This window comes from Strix aluco, chromosome 2, assembly GCF_031877795.1.
Source record: "Strix aluco isolate bStrAlu1 chromosome 2, bStrAlu1.hap1, whole genome shotgun sequence".
Classification (NCBI taxonomy): domain Eukaryota; kingdom Metazoa; phylum Chordata; class Aves; order Strigiformes; family Strigidae; genus Strix; species Strix aluco.
Window position 1 is genome coordinate 14219701 of NC_133932.1, and position 24177 is coordinate 14243877.

At 40.5% G+C, this 24177-nt stretch overlaps 1 protein-coding gene across 6 annotated transcripts; it reads right to left on the minus strand.

Moving 5' to 3' along the window:
• Positions 1 to 237: 237 nt before the first annotated feature.
• On the minus strand, positions 238 to 22920 carry CD47 (CD47 molecule). Of its 6 annotated transcripts, XM_074811710.1 has the most exons (12): positions 22773 to 22920; positions 19256 to 19606; positions 17869 to 17916; positions 15535 to 15624; positions 12233 to 12334; positions 11774 to 11866; positions 11122 to 11217; positions 9322 to 9414; positions 7798 to 7829; positions 5485 to 5509; positions 4798 to 4825; positions 238 to 2623 (listed from the first exon to the last, which is right to left on the minus strand). In XM_074811710.1, the coding sequence occupies exons 1-11, from the start codon at positions 22816 to 22818 to the stop codon at positions 4800 to 4802; spliced, it is 1002 nt and encodes a 333-aa protein (XP_074667811.1). In that variant the 5' UTR covers positions 22819 to 22920; the 3' UTR covers positions 238 to 2623; positions 4798 to 4799. The 6 variants fall into 6 exon arrangements, with proteins under 6 accessions (XP_074667811.1, XP_074667802.1, XP_074667820.1 ...); XM_074811701.1 differs by lacking the exon at positions 4798 to 4825; XM_074811719.1 differs by lacking the exons at positions 4798 to 4825; positions 17869 to 17916.
• Between the last annotated feature and the right edge of the window lie 1257 nt (positions 22921 to 24177).

A 24177-nucleotide genomic window follows, 5' to 3' on the forward strand; every position in this document is an offset into this window, starting at 1 on the left:
GAGGGCAATCTACATACTTTCTTTCCCAACTGGATGACCTTTTTAAGGAGAAACACCAGGATCTCCCAACTAAAACCATCTGCAGCAGCCTAAGTAACACTGAGAACATTTTTGTATATGCAGTAAGCAATCTGGGGGGAGAGAGGGCACAAAGGCGGGGAGCAGAGCTGTGACTGTGAATTTATGGAAGCAGTTACAGAAGTTCAATGTGATAGCAACAAGAAAATTTCTCACAAGAACAACTTAAAATTACTTTATTTTTTAAGTATATTAGCACAATATTTACAAAATTGTTTCATGTTTCATAAATAAAAACATTTTCTTGGGTAAAGACTATAGATCTATAGATATTTAAAATGTCTATATATTTATATATACACACATAGGTACACACACAAATGGAAGCATACAGTTATGAACAACTTTGGTTTTAAATTACTGGTGGGAAAGGGCTGGGTGTATCAATGACTTTTTAAACTCTTGTTTTTAAGTTTGTACCTACAAGGAATCCAGAGCAGAGCCCTTAACACAGTGGGTTTTTTCCCGTTTCTGGGGCAACTGATTCTGCAGCCTGTACATGGCCACTGAGCTCCTCATGTTTTGGCAATGCCCAGTAACAACTTGGCCTCATCCCACAGTGACACAAACGGGTTCTACTGCAGTTTGCTCTACAGAAGTTAACATAAAGCTATTATACATAATGGCTTTTATAAGGCAGAATACCTCACAGAATTCCAGCTGGTTTGATTTTTATTCCTCAACTGCTCAACTTTCAGCTTGCCAGAGGGAACCGCTAGTTATAAATAGGGAGCTCTGCAGGGTACTTAATCAGGTAAATACTTACACTGAATTGTTAATGGAGAGTAATCTCCCCATCTTCAGGTAGAGATTGCTCTGATTATGGAAACACCTGTATCAAAAGACTCCTATACAGGAGCTCAAATCTTACATGAATACTCCCACTGACAAACTTGAAGGTATGAAAGCAAGTGCTTCTTCAATGTTCTATCACATGAATAACCCTCTTCACTGTGGCCAGTTCCACGGATTTGAGCGAGGGCTGGACCATGGGTTGCTTTAAGCGCTTCAATCCTGCAGCCCTAGCAAGAGGACTGTTTATGAGAGTAAATATTGTAAAATCAGATGCACCAAGAATTCAACAAAATAAAACTGAGGTAAGGTGTCTGCATCAAGACTTGGAGCTCAACATGCAGAGACCTGAATCTCCGCAACATGCACCCACAACACGGATATGAACCTTAGTTTGTAACATTGAACTCTGAGACGTGCCAAATTACTCATAATCTTTCAAAACATGGATTTTATTACATTACTGTTTGGTAACAGCTTTCCAAACAAAGTTTTAAATTGTTAGAAAGAGAAAACCATGTGTGCCTTTGAAATATATTACCTTAGTACAAATAGGAGACAGTGTCAAGATTTCTACAAAGTATACATAAAGTCCAAGAGAAACCAACTATATTGGAACAATTCTCAAAACAGTTGTAAAACATGGTAAAATCTCGTGGAATGTGCAAGTCCTAGAAAACTGATTATTAACTGTACCACTCACATATATACAGAAACTGAGCCCCCTCACTTCTCATCAGCTCCTCCTACTTAGTTTCTATTTTATGTATTTGTGATGTAATGGCAGCATCACAAACTTGGGTCAGAAATTAAATAGCTCCTTCATCCATTCAAGAAAATAGATTTTAAAACTCTCGTCAAAAATACACCAAATAGGACAACCCCTGTTTTTATGAAGCATCTATGACTTTTACAAATTCACTGAGTTAAGAAAGCCTGAAATTGCTTCCAGTCCACACTGCACAACATGAACACACATGAGAACCACATTCAGCATGAAAATTACTAGCTGCGGTGCTCCATAATTCCAGTGCTGAATTAGGCCCCAACAGCTGAGCAGTTTCTCATCAAAGAATACGGAAGAGGCACGGAGAGCTCTCTCACTGGACTAAAATATTGGCCACTAGAGCACACGTGACTACTGTCCATAGAGAGGAATACTACTGTGTCATGGAATTAGGACAACTTGGTTAATAACTTAAGGAGAGCTGGGAGTAAACTTTGTACTTATGCAACTTTGTGTATAAGCATTTTATTTTTTTATAAAGGTTTTGCTGAATGTCAGAAAAGATGTATTTGTACAATCTCTACTTCCTGCTCGTATCATAGACATATGACCATACCTTGCTCATGCACACAAATAAAGAAAACAATAGTCTAAATGGTATTGCAATCTTTGGGCTGAGTAGGCCCATTACCAAAGCGGTGACTAATGATAGTTTTTGAAAATAATACCACTAAGGATTACTGCAGGGAGACCCTGTAGTGGGCAAACAGTGCTTTTTATATTCTCACCCTCAACCATCCCATATATACCATAACAAAAGAAAATAAAGATCACATGTGGGCAAACACACATGTTCCTCGCTACAGCTGCTGTGACTATAAAATTACATCATTTATATCAAAAGCACTTCTGCCACACATGCAAAACAATTAGTTTCCTGAATTTCTTCTCGTTGAGTAGTGCATCTTCAAGGCCACGGTGTATCAACAACGGTGTACTTTTCACACATCACATAGCTCTGCAGTTCTGGGAATTAAAAAAAAAAGAAGATTGTTTGGGAAGAGCAGCAACATTTTGTGCTACCTATCCAAGTCACAGCTTAAAGAAATATCTTTTTTTTTAATTTCCAACTTCGAAAGCACGTTTAGCACTCAAATAATGGAAGAGAGTTTGTACTAACAGCAAGTGATGTTTCAGCCTCTCCACAACAGAAAAGTGGACACTGCCTTGGAGCCCCAACTCATGAACTGGAATAAGCTGTAGTGGCTCCCAGACTTCGCTGTCTGACCTGTCCTGTCTTTACTCCTAATGCTGGTTTACTTTCACATGCTGTTTTGTAAGCTAGTGTGCTTCAGCATCTGACTCATTCCCCACTCAGTGTGTGTGGGAACTTTCAAGGGAAGGTTAAGGTAGAAAGCAGGTAGAGCTCAAAAGGTTCCTGCCTCCAGCTTGCGACTCAGAGCCCTTGCCTTCGATCTGTAAAACCTTCTGTTATTTTTAGGAACCATCCTTCAGGGCAGAAAAAGCAGACAGACTTCTAACCCTACCCTAAAAGTCAAAATGAAATGGATAATTAGCAATTTCTGTGCTGTTGGAAGCTCTACCTCAGCACTAGAAAAGGAGGCAGGTTTTTATAAGTCCAAATGAGATCCAAGAAGGACAGTCAACTTATTTAAAATTGGATCTCCAAGCAAAACTCTTGCTTGCTCTTCAGCAGTATGTGGTAACTGTACTGACCCCATCCTTATCTCCCTTCTGGTCTTTGTAAGGAAGCCTGTTTTTTTTTTTTAAAAAAAAAAAAAAAAAATCAACGGATACACCTTGTTCCAATCAGGGCTAACTAGCACCTCATTTATTGTCACATTGTCAATTCATGCCTTCTAGAAGTGGCATGACATAAAAACATTTCAAGTAAATTAAGAGCTTTAGAGTGACCTTACTCTTATCTTGACTAGCAAAATGTTGTAATTTGATGCAGGAGCACTAAGCTAAGGGTCAAGTGATACCTCATGACAAGCTTTCTCAGCTTCCAGGAAGAAACATTAAGTACCAATAGCATCAAGTGCTCTTTTATCCTACTCCCATGAAAAGGAAGTACAGCTTCTGAACAGAAAAGAATCAATAAGACTGTTTTCATTTTCAAACCTGAGCATTTAATCTAAAATTTAAGCTCTTCAATGAAAGCAATCTGGCCAGGCAAACTCTACTTTTCTGATGGATATGAGCTGCAGGAACCAAGAATCTTCACAAACTTGGCTACCCACTCTAGGTACCAGTTAGCGACTTTTGGGCCAAGTTAATACAGTCCCTCTCATTTCATGGCTTATTATAAATTAGGAGGAGTCTATTTACATGTAGTAGGTCTTGCAGTCTTACAGGCCATTATAAAATAAAAAATGACTAATCCCGGCATTGAGGACACTTCAAATTGGAAGAAACCTTAAGTTAGGCCAGGACACTGCAACATACATCTTTGTTTACAATATTTAAACATCAGGCATAACCAATGGGCAGAAGCCACAGTGCACCTTCAGATCTTAAAGTTCAAAATTCAGGTTTGTCAAAAATAAGTTGAAGTTTTTTAAGCAGTTCTTAAGTTTTATTAAGATGTGTTTCAGTTCTGTTCATTTTTAAACACTACTATCCAACCCTGAAAAATAATAAATTGAGTGAAATCTGATTGGAATACGAACAATCTAACAAAACCCAGAGAATTTAAAAAACATCTAAAGGGGAGGAGGGGGAAAGAAAGTCTACTTTCAAATCATTTTCCTGTGAACTTCCGTAGGAGATCACCAATTAAATACGTAGAGAAAGCTTAGTTATATTAACAACAACAAAACCCAAAACCCAATTACAGCCGCCCACCAGCAAGGAAACAGTCCCTGCATCTTAAATACTATGCAAGCATAAAAGAAGCATGCAAACTATTTAATTTCCACATTTGATCAGAAACATACTATTTAATATTTCCCTCTCATTGAGTCATCCTCTTCACTGTTTAGAAATACATTCTTCCCCTATGTATGACATGGAAAATACGTACTCTTTTGAGTGAAATACAATTTGAGCAACAGCAGCACCTGCACTGAAACCTGTCCTCCAAGTTGCATCATGTTAGCACTGGGGAACTCTAAACATCAAAATCCCCAAATACATATTAATTAAAATAAAGATCTGGAGATAATAGTTGGACTTACCATCATTCTAACATCACTCCTTTTGCATCTTTAAAAGCCAAGCAAATGGATTAGTAATGAGCGAACAGCAAGAAATGCTTCATAATTAATATTCAGATTAATTCTAAGATTTGGGTTAGAACTTGCTACTACTCAGCATGCCAATTAGTGAACAGAATAGCAAAAAAAAAAAAAAAAAAAGAATTATTTTCAGAGTCATCCCTTTCTCACCATAAATTTCCCCCATCTTAAGCGCTATCAGAGTTTCCCCACGACCATGGTAGCTCCCCCAACCCAAAGAAATACCAGAAGAATAGAGCAAGAAGGATAGTTTTTGCTGGAATCCTAAGCATTCCACCAAGATAAATGCTTATGAAGAAGAATTAACGTCAACTTTCAAGACCTGTCCCTCTTTTCCTCTTAAAAGCTGGACTCTTTGCAAAGCGAAGAGGGTGGATATAATATCCCAAGATACTAAATTTGTCCTCAAACAGTCAAACAATGCCACTGGCTAGCAAGCACAGCAGCGTAGAACAGAGAGTCTGGAGCTGCAGGCATAATTTCATCGAGAGATCAAACTCTTACTGACTCAGAGCCACGTAAGCTGACATACCGATCTGCCATCTTAGTGCTGTTGTACAATTATTTTTTGACCTTTTTTCCATAATTAATCCCTTAATTAGAAGATAAGCCTTGAATATCACCTACCATTTAGTGGTTCTTCTACAGCTTTCTGCAAAACATTTAAAAATATATATATATGTATAAAAAGCCTTCATGTTTACTTTTGGCTCGCCACAGTTAAATTACTCTAATTGACATATACAGTAAGTAGTGATTCTACAAAAATGAAGAAAGCTGAACGTTAATAAAACTAATAACTAGAGTTCTGAAAAAAATTAAATCAATCAATAGCTGCATTCTCTATTATTTTTTCCCCACTGTAAATTTTTCCTCAGATTAAATACCTCTAGGTGGCAGCAAAAGGCATGCAGATACTACTTTTAAGCTCTAAAACCTAACTGATCATTTCTGTGATTTGATCAATGGTTAGTAATAAAGGAGCATGATTAAAAAAAAAAAAAGTAGTAGCCAAGCAATCAAGTGTAACCTCCTCAAATGGAAATAAACCACAGTTGTGCATTTAGTCTGGTAGACAATCATCAGAAACAACACACACAATCTACAGAAATGTTAAGAAAAAAAATCAGTAATTGGTTAAGATGGCAGATTCCAAAATATGCACCTTTTCCCCTCAGACTCAAGAAAATATCAAGCCTCGTTTTGTAAGTGTGCCCCAGTGTCAAAAGGAAGCACTTCACCAATATTAAGTTTTCCACAGTCTTTAGATTACACAGAATCAAAGTGTATTTTCGAGATTACTTCACACCTATTTATTGCCTCAAAGTACAGCAATATATGCTGAACAGCCCTTGATGGAAACAAGCCACATATTACCACATTTAATTTTCCACTAGGTCTTTCCACAACTTCCTAAAGTCATGGGCACAAATTATTGTCAGCTGAATTCCTCTGTATCTGACCCTCCACTAACTGCAGCTGCAGTACTTTTAGTGGCTGAGATTTCCAATGACCTCTAAGTTTTAAAAATTTCTTTTGACTTCATTCCTGTCTCCAGTTCAGAGAGTAACATGGTGTTCACTATTACGTAATTCTGCCTATTTCTTTGTCAAATCCGTGCTGCAGTGGTAAAACCACCTTGTGAAGAAAACAGCTCATAAAGAGAACAGAGTTCCACAAAGGGTGTTATTTAGCATGTTGGTTTCTATTTCAAAGCTTATTTACAACCAAAAAACAAGTTAAAAAAAAAATCTCCTTCTGCCATGTTTGCTTCCATTCTACAAGTAAACATGGGCATGTTAGATGAAGGCAAGATTGCATTTTGAAAGAAGCGTATCTGTGATACACTTTCAGCTCATTTTTATAACATAATGAGCTTTGTGAACCCTTTTTAATGTGGGGCGTTTTTTAAAACTCGGTACACTTAGTATTCCTTCCATAAGTAAAAGACCAATCCTTTGAAATACTATTCCTTAAAATGAGTAAGAAAAATCAAAGAAAAAAAAAATTTAAAATCTGTTGTCAGTTGCCCTGCCCCACTGTTAGAAACCATCTTTCTTCAACAGCTGGGTCTCAGGCTGTAGACTGAAGAGGAGACCAGGAAACGTGTCTCAAATGATGACTGTCAGTCAAGATACGGGATGATTTAGGATTTGTTATGCTCCCCTGCTACAAGCAAATTTTACTGGTATTTTACAGTTGTGCCTCTTTACTTGCTTCTGCAAAACCCCAGAAATCAGGCAGTTCACATTCATGGATCACTAGAAAGCACTGCAGAAGTCTGTCAAAATTACTGTTTTAGGAATGATGACTCTAGAATTCAAAAACCTGACTGGAAAAACCTTTAAAAAAACAAAGTGCTTTTCCATTTGTTCTGTGTTACCTAAAGACAGACACTCTGCTTTCAGATGGTCTCATTGAATTAAGGGGCATTATAGGAGAGTAAGAAAAGAAAAAATCTCAAGGCTATAGCATCCATATATCTGGGAATTCAAGAGAATATTAAAGGGTTCTGGTGTAGAAGATAATAGGAAAAAAAAAAACCCTAAGTCTTTGTTATAAGCCACCTAGATGAAAAAATTCAACGCTATTTTGCGTTGAGCAAAAGGTCTTTATAAATTCACGTGAAAGAGCGCATTGTAAAAGAACACCAAACTTCCCTTCACATCCACCATCTTTTTGTGACAGCCCTTGAAACTCCGTTTGGGCACAACAGTCGGAGGAGCCGTTAGGTAAGGGTGGCAATTACAGTACTATAGACACACTCAATAGGGACAATGAAGACCACCAACTCACTCAACATTAGACATCTGTTACACAGCCAGAACTTTTGCTTGCTACCAACCTGGTCTGAATTGGAACTAGTGAAGAAAGGTTCAGTATCTCACTACAATCCCCTGAGCCATCTAGTCACCCCAAATTTATTAATTTTAAGCTTACCCCTGGACGAGGATGATCTTTCATTCTGGAACCTAAAATAATTACAAAAAAGTAATCAGGCAGATGAATAAATGTCACAATCAACCAAATAAAAATATCTACTGATAAAACTTGGAACAGAGTAGCAACACAAAACTGAAGCTTCCCTGATCCAAAACTACTTAATATGATGACCTGCAAATTCTTAAAGCCTCTAAGCACTCCTCTGTTTAGGAACTGACTAATCTTATCATGCACAGTCTGCAAATTGCCTCACACGTGCATTTAGCTCTAAAAACGAATTACACTACACATTATTCTTTGTGCTTATTTTGGTGTGCTGGAATCTACCCCAACAGTTATATTTGACTTTTGCAGCCAGCATAATCAAACTACAGCCAGCATAATCAAAATACAGATGCAACATTTATGCAGACCATTAGCACACAGCAAAGTCAAATATACAAGTAGCCCGAAGTCAATAAAAGTTACTTTTATTGTTGCTTCACCTCTGTCACACTTCTGACTTATCCTCATCTATCTCAAATATGAAATATTAGCCATTCTGCTTTAATTTCTTCCTTAATGGAAATCCTCCCTGTTTCAGGGACTATTATTTCTGACTGTGCCCACACTAAACCTGGAAGACTGCATAGTTCAGTCCAGACTAGGGACTGCGCTGACTGTATACACATCAGCTTGAGTCTGGAAGCAATATATCCTCAATTGCACGGTTCTGCATCCAAACTAACAAGCTGTCTGAAGAGCCTTCATGCACAGCTTGAAACAAATAAAGCCACTCTGCTCTCAGACCCAAGCTGTAAAGTCTACATAATGTTATGCTGTGGTGTGCCAGTGTTCTATCACACGGCATTACTACTTTTTTTGCCTATTTAGCAGGCCTGACTGGCTTTTATACCTTTAAATCTTTCATCTTTTTGAGATCTGGTGAACAGACCAGTTTCTGAAACAAAGTATTGCTATTCTTTGCTCCTGGCTTTTAAAATTAAGCATATGAAAAACCAGGATTCATTAAAATGAAAGGCGTGCATTTAAATTGGTCTTATTTTAACCTACCTCTGGATAGAGGTGGAAATCACTAGGCAGATTTTGCTTCTTTAAATTCATGTTTTGATAAGCTTTTGTCTGCACTATCCCATAACCCTTTCTACAGAATCTTTGAAATGCTTTTGCTCTCTTCCTTCTAAGCTTCAGCTAGCCAACTGTGTAAATGCAGAGCTTAAACAGCAACATCCATCCTACAGTTGAAACACTCTTACTTAAGAAACCTGGCTGTGTTGATCTCAAGACAGTTAATTATGATAAGCTGTAAATTTCTTTATTCAAGATTCCCCACAGGCTCTATGAAACAAAGCCAATATATACAGACAACTTTTCAGTAATTTTTTAAGCTATGCAATTGTGAAATCACACCTTATGTTCAAATAAGCTGTGTCTACCTCTGAAAAGTACAATAGAGAAAATTGCTCTTCTGAATATTTAAGTGTTAAAAACAAATAATGCAGAATATTAGGTGCTACATACCCATAATAAACACGTAAGCCAGACTAAGCAAATTTGCAATAGCCATAATAGCTAAGCCAGCAATCACAACAGACCCATGTAAGGGAGGACACGCTGTTAAAAAAATTGATAAAAGAAATTGTATCATCTGACACAAGTAAAAGCACAAACTTTTATTTTTAGATAAAACCGAATACTGAAATAAGTAAGCCTGATAAAAACAGACATAAACACTTTCTCTTTCAAAGCTATCCCAGAACTACTTCTGCATCTTTTTCTGTATATGCTCTTTAATGATGCGGAGGCATTTACTGATTTATCCTGCTTTGCTGTACTATTCCACTACAGTTTAGCTATTCTATTGTCATTCACTGCAATTGACAACACTCTTTCACTAACTATATTTTAAATTTAAACTTACATCCTCAGTCCCAATGGTTTTGAACTATAATTGCATTAGATTACAGAATACAGTACTGTTAGTGATAAAGCAGGGTATGAGGGTAGTTCCAAGGCCAATCCACCACAGATAAAAGGAATGCTCCATGTTCAGAGATATCACAGAGCAGCAACAGGCTATTACAACTGAACCATAGTTCACTACAGAAACTCTCTGGTTCTTGTTTCCAGGGACTTGAAGTCACTGCAACTGTCTGTGAGCTCAAGCTAGGATGAGCTCTTTCTACTGACACTTAAGGGTTACTGAGCTAAGCTTCCAGAGATACAGATAATGTCTACCTTATATGACCTGTGAAAAGTCACCCTGAAAAAACTCTCTGTTTGAGAGCACAATAAAAACATCATCCATTTTGTATTACTCCAGAGGATTAATGTTTTACCAGACATCTCCCATCAGTTTATTTTACTATGACATTTGACAACACTTAGGTGCCCCTTACAAATACTTCTGTAAATACTAAACAATAAGCATAAAACTCAAATCACAATTCCACTGAAAGGTCTATCATTTCACCCAGATTAGACAAACCTTAGAAACCACTTCAAGGAGAAACAGTTTTTCTTAAACCCCCAACTCAATAAACAATTAAGAATGCCTCTACGAAACAATAATTCAGGGGTATAAAGTGCTTTTCATGAACAGGAGTATGTATTCTACTACTAAATACACTGCTGAGGACGCCTAGCCCTAAATTCACCCTTTTCTCTGCTGTGGTGTTTTCTGGTGGGCAGAGGACTAAGGGGGGTTAGAGGCGGGGATAAGGGGTATCACTGTATGCGGTGTTTAGTTGGTGTTTTTTTACAACAGTGACTGTTTTTCAGTGCTGAAATAGAACATCAGCCACAACCAGATGTAAAACAGTCCAAGAACGCTTCCAAGTTTACTGTCTCCGCATTTGCCACCTTAGGCTGTTTCAGTGGTATTCGTTTCCAAGCGACTCAAGTTACCAGTCGCATACAAGCAGAGATTAACAAGGAATTTCTGATTTATTCATTGAACATTAGAAACTAGGGTCACAGTAATTTTCTCAATAGTCTAGGCATCAGTAACAATAAGAGTAAAAAAGGTCAATGTTGGTTTTAGGTGACTCTTTAGGGCACTAACTGTTGCAAAATTAAATTACTCTTTTTTTAAAAGCAACTGCTCATAGAATGCAGTTCTGCTGGATAGTCATACTAATGCAACTGATACATGTAATGCTGCCTTTGGGCTGTTCTTTCACCAGATAAAACAGTAGCCCTAAAGTGCATTTACAGAAGTTACTTGCTAACAACTGAATGTAGTGAAGCCATTTTCACAAATAAACAAACATCAGATGTAGACAAAAGTAAAAAGACTTTTACAGAAGATAAACGGCTTACCTGAGACACACAGTGCAAAACCAACCACGGCAATTATGTAACCAAGAATTTGCAAACCTATCAGAGCAAATGTTGTTTGTGGTAGACTATCGAAAACTGGGAAAGACAGAAAGAGAAACAAAATTGTAATTTTTAAAGTTTAACTAGAGACACAAAAGGTAAATCATTCACATAAAGCTAGAAATCAGATTCTTCTAAATTCCAAGCTCAGCTGGCCAGTGCAAGTAACAAAACTCACAAGTCACTGCAAGTCACTCAGGGCTCTTGTATGTGTATACACACACAAAAATTTATGCATGCATACATAAAATTCTAAATAAACCACAAGTAGAAAAACTGAAACACATACATTGTGAGACTTAGTTATTCGTCCCAGTCCCAACAGCTGGGAAGGAAGAGCAGGAATCACTCAGATGTCCTACCCTAAATCTCGTTTTTCAAGCAGCTAATTTATACTTCTTCCCTGAAGCAACTTAGCCAAACAAACACAGGTTAAACATTCTGTTTTGAGATACTAGGAAGGTCAGGAATCCAGGACGCTGTTGTAGCACCTCTTTATAAAAACAGTATGTAATTGGGGGTGGGGAGCAGGGAGGGGAGCTCAGTTTTACTATCAGTAGGTTCATGAGCTAGTGAATAAATAAATACTCACCAATTCCAAACATAAAGTATTGAAGCGGTACCAAAATCACAGCAGGGAGTACAATTAGGCCAAGACCAGATTGAGTCTGTGCATTATAGTCATCTGAAAATATTTGTACGGAAATTAGTAAAACAGAAATCCTTGACTGGAATAAAGCACAAAGCAACAAAAGTAAATCACTAGTATCATCAAGTTTTTCGGGTCCAGAAAAAATCCCACTGAAGCTCCAGAAGTCACTTCCTAGCCCCTAACAGTCACCCATGGTAGCAGGTTAGAAAACAAGAAATAGATTTGGAGTCTGCATCTCCCTATGTCCATCTCAGGGTCTGACAATCACAATGCTGTTTCTGTTGTATTATTTTTTTAAATTTTATTTTAAGATTAGTAGATGGTACTAACTTCCATACTACCGAGATTCATTTGTGCTCTTACTCCCTTAAACTAGGAAGGCAATTTTAATACACTTACCTTGGACAAAAAGAACAGTGCCTACAACAGCAGCAGCTGTGAAGATGATACCTGCTACAATAATGCCCCTTTTCTTCTGAGGTACAATTTCATATTTTAATGCTTAAAGACAAAACAAAGAGAGACAGAGAGGAAAACAATCAGACATACAGATTCTCTCACTAAAATACACAGATTTTATGATTAGGACTGTGGTCCTAAACAAAGAAACAGACTCCTAAAAAATTAGAACTGTATGTATTACCAAGATTTCATTTGTTTTCCTTGTTTGATGTGGTTAATATGGGTTACCCAGACAAATGAAACTTGGCATTGGTGTTCTAGTTGAATTCTTAATTCCATCTATACAATTCAAGCGTATGTTCTCAAATTAACTTTGGAACAATGGTAGAGGTTAATTCAAGTAGATGCACTACTGACATTTAAATAACGTTACAGTGAATTTGTCACTCAGGTGAGTGTCAGACAGGGATTTAGAAATTCCAGGCTTAATTCTCTTCCCCGTGACACTGTGTGAGCTCAGACATATTGCCTCTGTCCCCAAAGGAACAGAGTGATGTTCCCATCTCACCAGAAAGCTTTGAGGATGAGTAGATACAGGATGACCTCTATGTTCAGATGTCATAGACAAGAGTAATTTTCAGTAAAAGTGCACTGCTAAATAGCTGCCATCTCAGAAATGGTTGATTCCAGTGGAGGGTTTCAAAGCAGCAGCACTTTAGTAGTCTTTGGAAAAGAAGGAACAGTACAAATACAACATCATAATAACCTGTGTTTGTTTCTGCCTTATATACTGCTAAAACTAAGACACAAAAAAGGCAGCTCTTGCTCCAAGCTTGAAAATTAATATACCAACAACCTTGGTATATGTTGAAACTGGTAATCACAGAGAACAAATACTGTAAGTAACTTCAAAAAGAAAAACACAGAGCACATACAGAATTAACATCCCACTTACATGCACTGTGTTAGCACAAAAAACCCCCATGATGATACAGTAAATATTCTAGAGTGTACATATGACAAAAACCTTTAATAGTATCTTAATCTATGGAAAGGTTACAGAATACACTCTCTTGTAATTAAAACTTGTCTCTCATTATATTCACATTGCCTAACACAACAGGATCCCAGTCATAACTCTCAAGTACTACTGTCATTTAAACAAAAAAACTATTTGGGATAGTAGTAATAGTAAAATCTTCCCATATATCTGTACTGGAAATTCACATTTTTTCATATTATAAATATGCTAAACTAGCAAAACAAGACACAAAGGTAAAAATAAGTAATGGATACACTATTGTTAAATCCTAAAAGCCAATCTTGTAAGCGAAAAACTCCACCCCAAACCAACCAACCAACAAAACGCCCACACATCCCCAAACCACCCCACCCATAACTCACAAAACGAAGAAAAAATATTCCCAAGTGTTACACAGAAAAATCAAGCCCCAAACTGTTTCAAGGTACACTGTAGCATTGCCAGATTCACAGGTTAACTAAAACAGTGCAAATTAAAGGGGAAAAAAAAGAAAAAACCCAACAAAAACAAGCAGTAAGCACACCCACATTTATTAAGTTTAGCATGATTACTTTTCCCCACAGAGATCACAGACCTCGCAAGAAAGTGCAGAGATGCAAAAAAAACCCAATCAGGCTCAATTTACTCCTGTAAAATGACAGTATTCTCCATGGAGGTATCCATGCTTATTTCAGGACAATTACTACTTTCCTATGAAAATGCTAAAAATATTGAAGTTCTGCTATGAATGCAAAGGCAATGACAATTTCTGAACATCTCAGAGACTCCTAAACCATTATAAACAATAATGAAAATCAGGAATCTACCACTAGAGAAATAAAATAATTAAAAATATATATATATTAGTTTTCAACCTCTGACCATGGATGGACCTTTGAAGAGCCATTTTCAGAGGTTCAGTAAAAGGTAATAAAGCAAATTACATATATATGGCTGAATATGTATGTGAATACTATAAATCAATCCAAGTGTGATTTTTTTCCATTTCTTATGGACTCGACCCTAAGCAGATGTTTTGGGTTTTTTTAGAAGTTTACAAATTGAGAAAGGCTGAAAAAAATTCAAAGACTGATGTAACAAATTGCACCACAGGGAACCGTCTGAAGGACTAGGACAGAAAGCACGCTCTACATTACACAGATGTTGGATACCACTATATAAAAAACATCTAAGGATGTCCGACCCTGGTGAATGTATTGCCTCTAAAAACATTTAACAAAATCATTGATGTGGGTGTTAAATTATAACTCAGCCAGTGCTAAAAGACTAATGAACAGTTTTACACTAAGAAGAGTGCGCCATCCTTCTCTAATATTGATTTTATGACCATCAAATGAAACGTGTTTCTGTTTCTAATGATTCAATAATGTCATGGTGAGCCAACAGTGAAGAAAAGCTTCCTTGTTCTAACCAATGACAGTAGATATTACCAATTATACCCCATAAAAATTACACGCATGCAAAAAAGCTCATCATTTGCAACAGTACCGGCAGCAGAAACATCACCACATGGCAGACTAGCTCTAAACACTCTAAATACAGACTCTTTAGGCTGCACCTCATACCTTTGTCTATGAAGATATACATCCGCTAAAAATCTTAACCCCAGAAAGCCAGCCCTGGCCTCCAAGCAAGGAGAGCGGACTGGCCCAGATGCCACTGCTCAGGGCTAAACCCGCTACGGCAGAGTGCCTGCGCCCACCCTGCATGACTGTGGTGCCATGAGGCACGCTGAAGCCCCATCATCTTTCTGATGGGACTGTGTTTTCAGTTCAAAGGTCTCAAACTCTGCAAATGCTACAGCAGACTAGTGTTTTCATAGCTTGATGCAACAAAGGTATGTTACATGTCCTGAAGAGTGCAAGGCTCACTGGAAAGGACGTGGAGGATTATGCAGTGCAGAAGAGTGTAGCTTGGTGTGCTCTCATTGACCAAGCCTGTAAGTAACAGCGCTTATCAGGAACTATCTTGAGAACTGCATACAAGGTAGTTCTCGTGGTGTTAGCTGATTCATGCCAAAAGCAAGCCCAGAAACAAACGTAAGTAACAGCGTGGATGAGCAGGGGAGGATTCCAGAGCAAACCAAATGCCAAGTTATTTGACAAAGCAGACTACCACCTCTGTGTATTATCTGGAAATTCTACCATACAGCTTTCAGACGCGAGCACCGTCTTCCATCTTACATGGATGCCTTTACACACACAAGTGATTTTAGGACAAACCAATAATTGCAAAGAATTAAAGAGTCAATACTTACCAATAATACTGAACTGAGCCGAACACAAAATAATAACTAAGAACACCAACGCTATGATGATAGCCTTTTCCACTAGAAGAAACCATGATCCTAGAGAATAAACAAAGAAAAGTGGTAGGAAGAAAACAAAAACTGAGGTTATTAGCTTTACATTTATTGCTCCTTTTAGGCTATGCTCTACATCACTCAATACTGTACATAATAGTTAGCATTAAGAGTTATAACAGGCTAAGAAAGCTATGACTTCTACCTATGTATTTTTCACTCTAATCTCGTGTGTGACAACGTGGGGTTTTCCAGTATTTCTAGTTACACTAACATTTTCCAAACTGGAGGTCTTAACCTCTGCTGAAGCAGAGGATGCGTTTATGCTATTGTCTGGCAGTACAAGCTAGTTAGCTTGTGGAACTACAAGCAGCACGTTAGATCAGAAAAACGAGCTGGGAAGATATGAAAGGCCAATTTGATGCTTCCCCAGCTATTCTATTCTACCTCCAACTGCTGTAACTTCTGAAGAAATCCAGATGTGTGATAAGGAATACAGGAGCTAATCTAAGTGAGAAGGAAACACTGCTTTGTTAATTTTAGAAATCACACATTTTCCTTTAGGTCTTGCCACCATCAACCACTTAGCCTTTTTTCCCCTCTGCATCTTGGATGCCTTAGGCTGTTCAGTCACTCGTGCTGTAAGACTGTGTAAGCCACCTTCTGACAGAAAATTCTGAAAGTATCTCCACTGAACTAGAAAATGCAGTTGATTCTTGCATCTCTGCTCGTAACTTCATTTAGACTCACTCAGTGGAATCCAAAGTCTCCATTTCTTATATTATACTTGCCACCATTCCTCTGCCTGCACATTTGCTTCCAAAGAAATTTCTAATCTTCATTTAGATGCGTACTCCTTGCACTTACTCTCCACATTTAGAAGCTGTATCTGCAGCTCCACAAACACAGAATTAAGTAGCAATACCTTACAACTTTCAATGCCAAATAAATACTTTGAGGACAGTTTTAAATTCTCAAATCCCCTCCTCCTCCTCCCCTCCTCCCGCAAAGGATCACAGAAGAAGAAACTGTGGTTACAACATACATACAAGGCAATCACAAAATATACTAAAGGCAGAGAAATGGAAGAGTATCTGCCAACTTCCTTATTGCCAAAAGAAGCCAAATTTAATGAATTGTTTAAAGGAAGGCTTTTTGCTTAATTTGCATTTTCAAAAAAGCAACCAATATTGAACAGTAACTTCAATGCACAGTTGCTGTTCTCTAGATAAGCCAAATCCTACAGGCAATGCTGTTCGATGTAACTGAGAATTATTAATGAATTCAAAGTATCTGCAAGCAGAGACTCTGCAGCAGCTTCATTTCCTCTGTAGCATTTCCAGGTGACACCACCAGGTATTACAAATAGAAAGAAAGCAGCCATGAAGCCTGGCATCTGCGAGGACTTCAGCATGCAACATGGAACCACATGTGGTTCAGTCTTAAGAGTCTGTTGTACGGAAATGCTTGCAATACTGCTGGTACACGTAACATGCAAATAAGAGAAACAGCTGAACACATTTTCCTGGTAATACATTTCCCTTACTCTGGTGCTTCATAGCAATAAAGTAAACTCCTGGCGAAAAGTATTCTTTTGAGAGCCAGTATAAGGAAGTCACTTCCAAACTAACAAGAGAGACTTCCAGACATGGGGGGGGGGGGGGGGGGGGGGCAGGGAGGAGAAGAGAGAAGAGGGAAAAGGAAAAGGAAACAGGGGAGGAAGAGAGGGGAGAAAAGAGGAAAAGAGGAAAAGAGAATAAGAGGGGAGAAAAGAGGAAAAGAAAAGAAAAAGGGGAAACTTTACGGTCACTCTCCTGTGAAGATAATTGATCAGGAAAGAGTGTGCCCAAAGACGAGGGCACTGGCACAGAAATCTTGCTCACTCTGCTACCCACTTCCTAGGTGAATCCAGGAATTCTGTAAAGTGAGATGGAGAATAGTTGGCTCTTATAAGACTACCTTGGTAAAAGCATCAATCGGAACATATTAGTAGCAACAGCATGAGTTCATTGCTCAGAAAGGACAGAGTGAAGACTGGTACAGGATTTCCATTGCTCACTAACCCTTTTCAAAACTCACTTGCTACACTTTCTTCTATTGGCTTATTATCTCAAGAGTCTCTCTAGAACACTGAGGGACAAACAACAGAAAATTATGCAGAAGAATTTAAAGAGAGAAGAAGCGATTGTTTTACCTTCAGCTAAATCCTCAAACATAAGACTAATTTTTACATTTTAGCATATACTCTCAAACCTAATGTGACCTTGCAACTATAAATTCTTCACTAACCACATTTTTCCTTTGGAGTTGGGGTACTTTCCTCGTCGCAACTGACAACTAGAAAATGAAATTAGAAAAATTGCATCAGTTTCCTGTTTTGTAGTCTTTATACCACTTTCAAAATTCTAAACACAGAGAAAGTAAAAATAAAACAATAAAACTTCCAAATGGGACTTGATTCTACTACACTCCTGAGTCTTGTTTCCTCTTCTAGAGCTTAACACTGAATGGCAAAAACAGTCCAACAAGGCTGAATAAGGAAGAAGCTGTAAGAGAAGGAAGGAAACTGCCTATACCTTTTCCCCTGTTTTTGCAGGATGCCAAGAATTGAGTAATTTTGTAGCATTCTCTCTCTCTCGGGGGCTCTCAATCCATTTCAGGATCACATTTGTTTTGCAGTGTATATGGTTAACTCAATAATTAGACCCAACTGGGAATTATACAGATGTCTGCAGCAGCACACAAGTAACATCTGTTTGAGCTTCATAAATGTTTTAATGACAAATGCAAAAACTGATAGCAAAAATGTCCTACGACAGTTCTACAGTGCACAAATAAGACTTCATGTGCTACGCTGACAGAACTTAGTGCTTCTGAGCAGCTTTCCAGAAGCAAGAAGCCAGTCTCTTGTGCAGAACAGATAAGCAATACACACATACGTTCAGTGAAACCGTCACTTCTGCAGAATACCACAGACTGCACGTGTACGGCAGACCCCATTATTCAATAGCTGAGGCGTTAAAGCACATGGGCTGCGTCTCACAAGATAAAATGGCTCACTAAATGAGAAATTCATCGCTTAGTCACCATTATTTTAAACATTGTCTTCTGAAGATGACATTTAATGCTAGACAACCGTAACAAGTAGTAGCATTTTCAACCTCACTGGAAAACCGCTCAAGTTTTAGAGCTCTTCTACAGAACTTCTGTTAGTCCTATCTGTAATTTTTCCATCATAACCAAAGATTGCAAGATGCAATTCTTCAAAGAAAAGATTTCTGCAGCCACTGTGATGGATGTATACATTTCTGTGTTACAAAGATATTAGGAATATGTTTCAGTATGTGATCCAGTAACATGAGGGTGCTGAAAATATCACCGACTATATAATCGAAAAGATGTGGGAAAGCACTGCTTTTACTATATTAGACAAGTGATCTCCAGACGTTATTAGAGAATGAAAAAATGTGTTCAGATCTTTCCCACAGAAGCACTCCCCTATAACTTAATCCAAAATAATTCCTATTTGCATTCAAGTTACAAGGCCTGGGTATCATATTTTTTTGTATTTTCAATTTAAAGTAATGCACTGTCATATTCATTATTTTTCTCTTTCCCATAAGATTTTGCTTATTTTCTCTCCCAACAGGTTCTAAAACAATGGCAGGCAACTCACCTATGCGCTGTCTAAGTTCAACTGTTGTTTCTCCTTCTCTGTTCAATTCTGTTACTTCACAACTGTAATTTCCAACAGCTGCTTCTGCACCGTCAAGCATTAGAGAGGCAATACCCTTGGGTAAATCCGCCAGAGATGCTAAGTTAGCTGATGGAACCGTCGGATCTCTGTAAAACTGCTGTCTTGCTCCATCAAAAGAAAAAATTCTTTTGCCTTGTTTTTTCCACGTAACAAACATGACATTTGCATTGTTACCCTTTAGATTAATCACATGGCAAGGTAAAATTACAGTTTTATTACACTCAGTTTTTTCAACAACATCTGTCACACTAAACATCAACTGGGCAGAACCTAAAAAGAAAAATGAAAATTGACACATTCAGAAATATTTCTTAATATACAAGAGAAGACAGAACAAAAGAATTACAACATCTGACCTGAGAAAACAAAACAAACTCTCCCAAAAAAACCACAAAAAAAGAACCAAGGGAGTAACAAAAGAAGGAAAAAAGGCATTATTATAATTCAGCCACAGCCCCTCTACACAGACTTGGCCATTCTCACATCCATTTAATGTATAGATACCATACCCTATCATCGATTTAAAAAAACAGGTAATAAAACTTTGGGCTGCCACTAACTTGGACACTTCCCCTAAAATGCCATAGGCAGAAATACCGCATTAAGGCCTGGTTTCTGCCAAGCGCACACCTAACATTAACCACACGTTGTCCCACTGATGTTCAAATTTTTGCTGATCACACAGGTCTCTAAAAACAGAGGTGCAGGCATTAGCTCCCCACAAGCATCCTTTACAGATCCTTAAGGACACAGGGAAAAAAAATTCTACTTTTACACTTCTGAGAAAAGGCAAGCAGGGCAGCTTAGTCAAAGGTTTGTCATTTGTTCCTTCTTATCTCTGAAGGTGGAGCCAAATGCCCATAGGTTTGGATCACGTCTTGCAAATTCTCTTTTCCCTTCCGATGAAGGAGGTGCACACACAATACCATATATTAAGTAAGATTATTACTTACTTAGTATTTGAGTGTATACATAGTAGAATTGAAAATGGAGAATTTGTAGCAATAAACGACCTGTACCATAAATCACTGTGATGAATGCTACTAACAATAGCATTCAATGCAGGTAACGAAAAATCACCAGCACACAGGATTATGTTACCACTGCCGGTTTTTACTATTCCTCTCCCACACCGCACCACAGTTCTAAAACAATAGTAGTGACTAACCACTGTTCAAGAAAGACCTGAACACTATGCCGAGATTTTATCGGAAATGAAGATCCATTAACCAGTTCTTGAGAAATGATAACATCGGTATTTAAATTACACCAGGATTACTACTGAATAACAAAAGCTTATAATAAACCGACTCTATATGTATTAAGCACGACAGAACTTTACAATGAAGAAATAATTATTCCCTGGTTTACTCAGTGTGTTGCATTTTTTAAACTGTACCTCAAAAAATAAAACTAACAAAAGCAGAACAATGGGAAACTGTACCCAAACCTCAAACTATGCCCTAATAAAACATAAATACACACAATTAAAAGCTATAGTGTTTCAACGGTTCTCTACTAAATAAATTTCACATCTGTTTTAACACTGCCTCATGATAAAAGGTTTCTGAGTGTGGGATTATTGGGTTTTGGGGTCAGTTTTTTTTTCCTTCCTTTAGAACTAGCACATTTAAACTTTGTTGGAAGGATTTATTCACCACTGGCTCCACTTCACTGAGAAGGTTAGTCTTCAACTAAAGGAAGCAACTATACTTCCAAATATTTATCAAATAAAAACCAACCATCTTGAAGGAATTAAAACAATTGATTGCAATTTTCTCCTAGTACTAGCCCAGAACGGCGAGCAGCTGTAAATTATTAATTCCACTGGTTTGCTGTTGTGTAGTCTGTGAGAGCTGGCACATTTTGCCTGGAGCCAACTGGGAAGTACTCGAGCGAGCGGCTCCACCAGCAGAATGCTGGGGAAATGACAGGCAGGCTGCAGACAGGCACCACCAGAAGCATGCAGATAAGTATTTGCGGGTTTTGTCCTCTGCAAATTTGACTGCTTTAGTACAAGAGGTTGCGTGGCTGCTGTCTCGCTAAAGGGAACCTGACTGCTTACTACAGATGATACTTCCACTATCAACTTCCGACATTCCTCTTGCGATCGGAGGAAGTCATGGGAACGCTTCAGCAATAGTTCCCAAGTCCTGCGGGCAGTGGACTACTCGTTGCGCTCCAAGCCTCAAACTTTCTCATGGATTATCAGTTTAGAGGCATCCCATTAAGGTGACAATTTTAGAGCCTTATACTAAGCAGTTTGGGGAGCTTGCTTCTGAAGAATATGCAGTTGTGAAGCTGCCACAGAGCGGTTGCTTCAAACGATACGTGCAGTTCAAATTCGGGAATACTGCATATTAGGTCAAAATTGGCTAAGCTTGGTAGTTGCACCTGATGGACACTTGCATGTCTGGCTACAAAACATGCCAGGGCACTCAGCATTTAAGCCAGACTACTGCTAACTCAGAGACTCAGACGTGAATTTAGACACTAGCTTTAAGCGTGAGGGTTTAGATGTGCTGCTTACTGACAGAACGACAATCTAGCCCTTGCACCTCCGTCAAAGTGCTGTCGTTTTTTTAACTCTCCCTCCCCAACCGAGCTGCTTCTTGAGGCACAGAAAAATAAGAAGTTAGATTGCGAGATGTCATTTACGCATCAATGACACCCAAACTTTTCTTCAGATCGAGAAATGCCACCAACCCTAGAAACCGTACAGCAGACGACCAGTTTGACCATCGGTATTTCTTCAAGAAGCACATTAAGCTTAAGCTGCCCTAATGCTACTAGACACAAGAAGGCGAGGAGCTCTGCGCTAGTCGTGGCGTCCCTTCTCTCCCCCCCAACTTCTACAAGAAGCGGCCCACCCCCAAACCCGGGGAGCAGGAGGAGGAGGAGGAGGGAAGCGGCAAAGCCTAGGGCTAGAGGAAAGCCCCCCAGCCCCGCCAAGGGTTGGCGACCCGCAGCCAAGCAGACCGCAGTCCCACACACGCCTGCTGCCACCGTCGCTTGCTCTCGGCAGCCACCAGCGAGCGGCGGGAGCTCCGTGCAGGGGCGATGCACGGGAGGGAGCTGCACCCCCCTCACACACACACACACCCCCCCCTCAAGGAAGAGCGGCGGCGGGGCGGGCACGCACCGCCCCCCGTCCCCTCTCCCCCCTCACGCACCCCCCCGCCTCAGGGCGGCAGCCGCCCCTCCCTTTCCCCACGGGCCAGGGGAGGCAGCTCTGCCCTCCCGCCCGCCCTCGCACCCCGCCTCGCCTCCCGGGGCCTCTCCGGGGCCGCTTCCGGGGCTGACGGGGCACCCGCACCACAAACCCCGGGGGGAGGCGGGGGCGGGCGGAGGATGTCTCGGGCCCGGCTTGCCGCGGCCGCAGTCGCCGAGGTCGGGACGACAAGGGGGAGAGAGGAAGAGGGCGGCGAGAACTCACCGGCGCCCACGGCGCTGAGCAGCACCCAAGCGGCCAGCAGCCACATGGCGGAGCGGCGGCGGGGAGCGCGGCCAGGCAGCCCGACGGCCTCCGGAGCTGGTCGCCGCAGCGGGCGGGCGGGAGGGCGGGCGGCTCGGCGCAGGGGGCGGGGCGTCCGGGGGAGGAGGGGGCGTCCTCCCGCCGCTGATTGGCTGCGGACGCTGGCGCGGGGGTGGGCGGTGCGCGCCCCCCTGCTCCCCGCCTCCGCCGCCCCGGGAGGGAGAGGGGCCCCGCGCGCCCCGCCCCCGGGGGGGCCGCCGGCGGCGAGGCGGCAGCAGCCGCGTTCCTCCCCCTCCCGGGGACGGCGGGGAGAGCCCGCGGCTGCCGGGCGGCTTCGGCGGAGCTCGGCGTTTGTTTTCTCGGGGGTTATCGGGGCGTCTCTTCCTCGGCCGCCTGAGCTGCGGGGTCGCGGCGCTTTGTTTCCCTCCGCCCGCACAGAGGCGAAGGTGGCGTGCGGAGTAACGGCGGAATAAAATGGCGGACTAACATGGCCGGGGCTGCCGGGGGAAGGTGCCGCGTTCCAATACGAGGGGAAGCGTTGACGGGGCGACTCCCCGATCTCTCTGCTGGTTTTGAAGGCGGCCAAAACCCGCTCCGCGGGGGTTTCCCCTCCCGCCAGCGGCGTTTAAGCCCCCGCTGCGCCCCCTCCCTGCGGCGGCTGCCCGAAAGGGCGGCGGGCAGAGGCGAGAGGAGGGGACGGCGGCCGCTTTCGGTTTCCCTCTCCCTTTCTTGTAAATCACCTGACACGGCAGGGGAGGAGAGCAGAGCGGTTCCTCCTGATCGTGTTTTGGGAAACCTGTCCCTGCCAGCGGCGCCTTTCCTTCGGGCAGAGGTTGACCCCCACAGGCCGAGGGGGAGAGGCCGGTCCCTCAGCCCCCCGCCTGCCAACCGCCGGGGCGCGGGGCCTCGGCGAGTTAGAGGAGAGAGAACACTACGTGCAACTGAAAGGCGAAGTTTTTAAAGATAGCACAAAACACTGAAGAATTTGTAAGTGATCTGTTGTTGCCCTTCAATTAAAAGAGGATAAATGCTCTCTTTACCTCCTTCCTATGTCTGCAATAATACGCATTTGACTATTTCAGCAGTGTCTCAACAAATGTTTTTTTTCTCCAGAAGCTGAAGAAAACAAACGGTTTTTTACTCTCTTTAGGACTTTTTTTTTTTCTTATGGTAGAATTGCCTCAAAATTTTAGATCTGTAAATACTTGCAGCCTAAATCCATACTTTATTCTCGGGTGTATGTGTTGGTGAAGCATTAGAAAAAGGACTGTTAAATATATTTGGGGAACACACACATATCTACATATATATATATAGATACACATAAAATGTTTTTACAAGTCCCAAAGTTCAACAGAGGACGAAA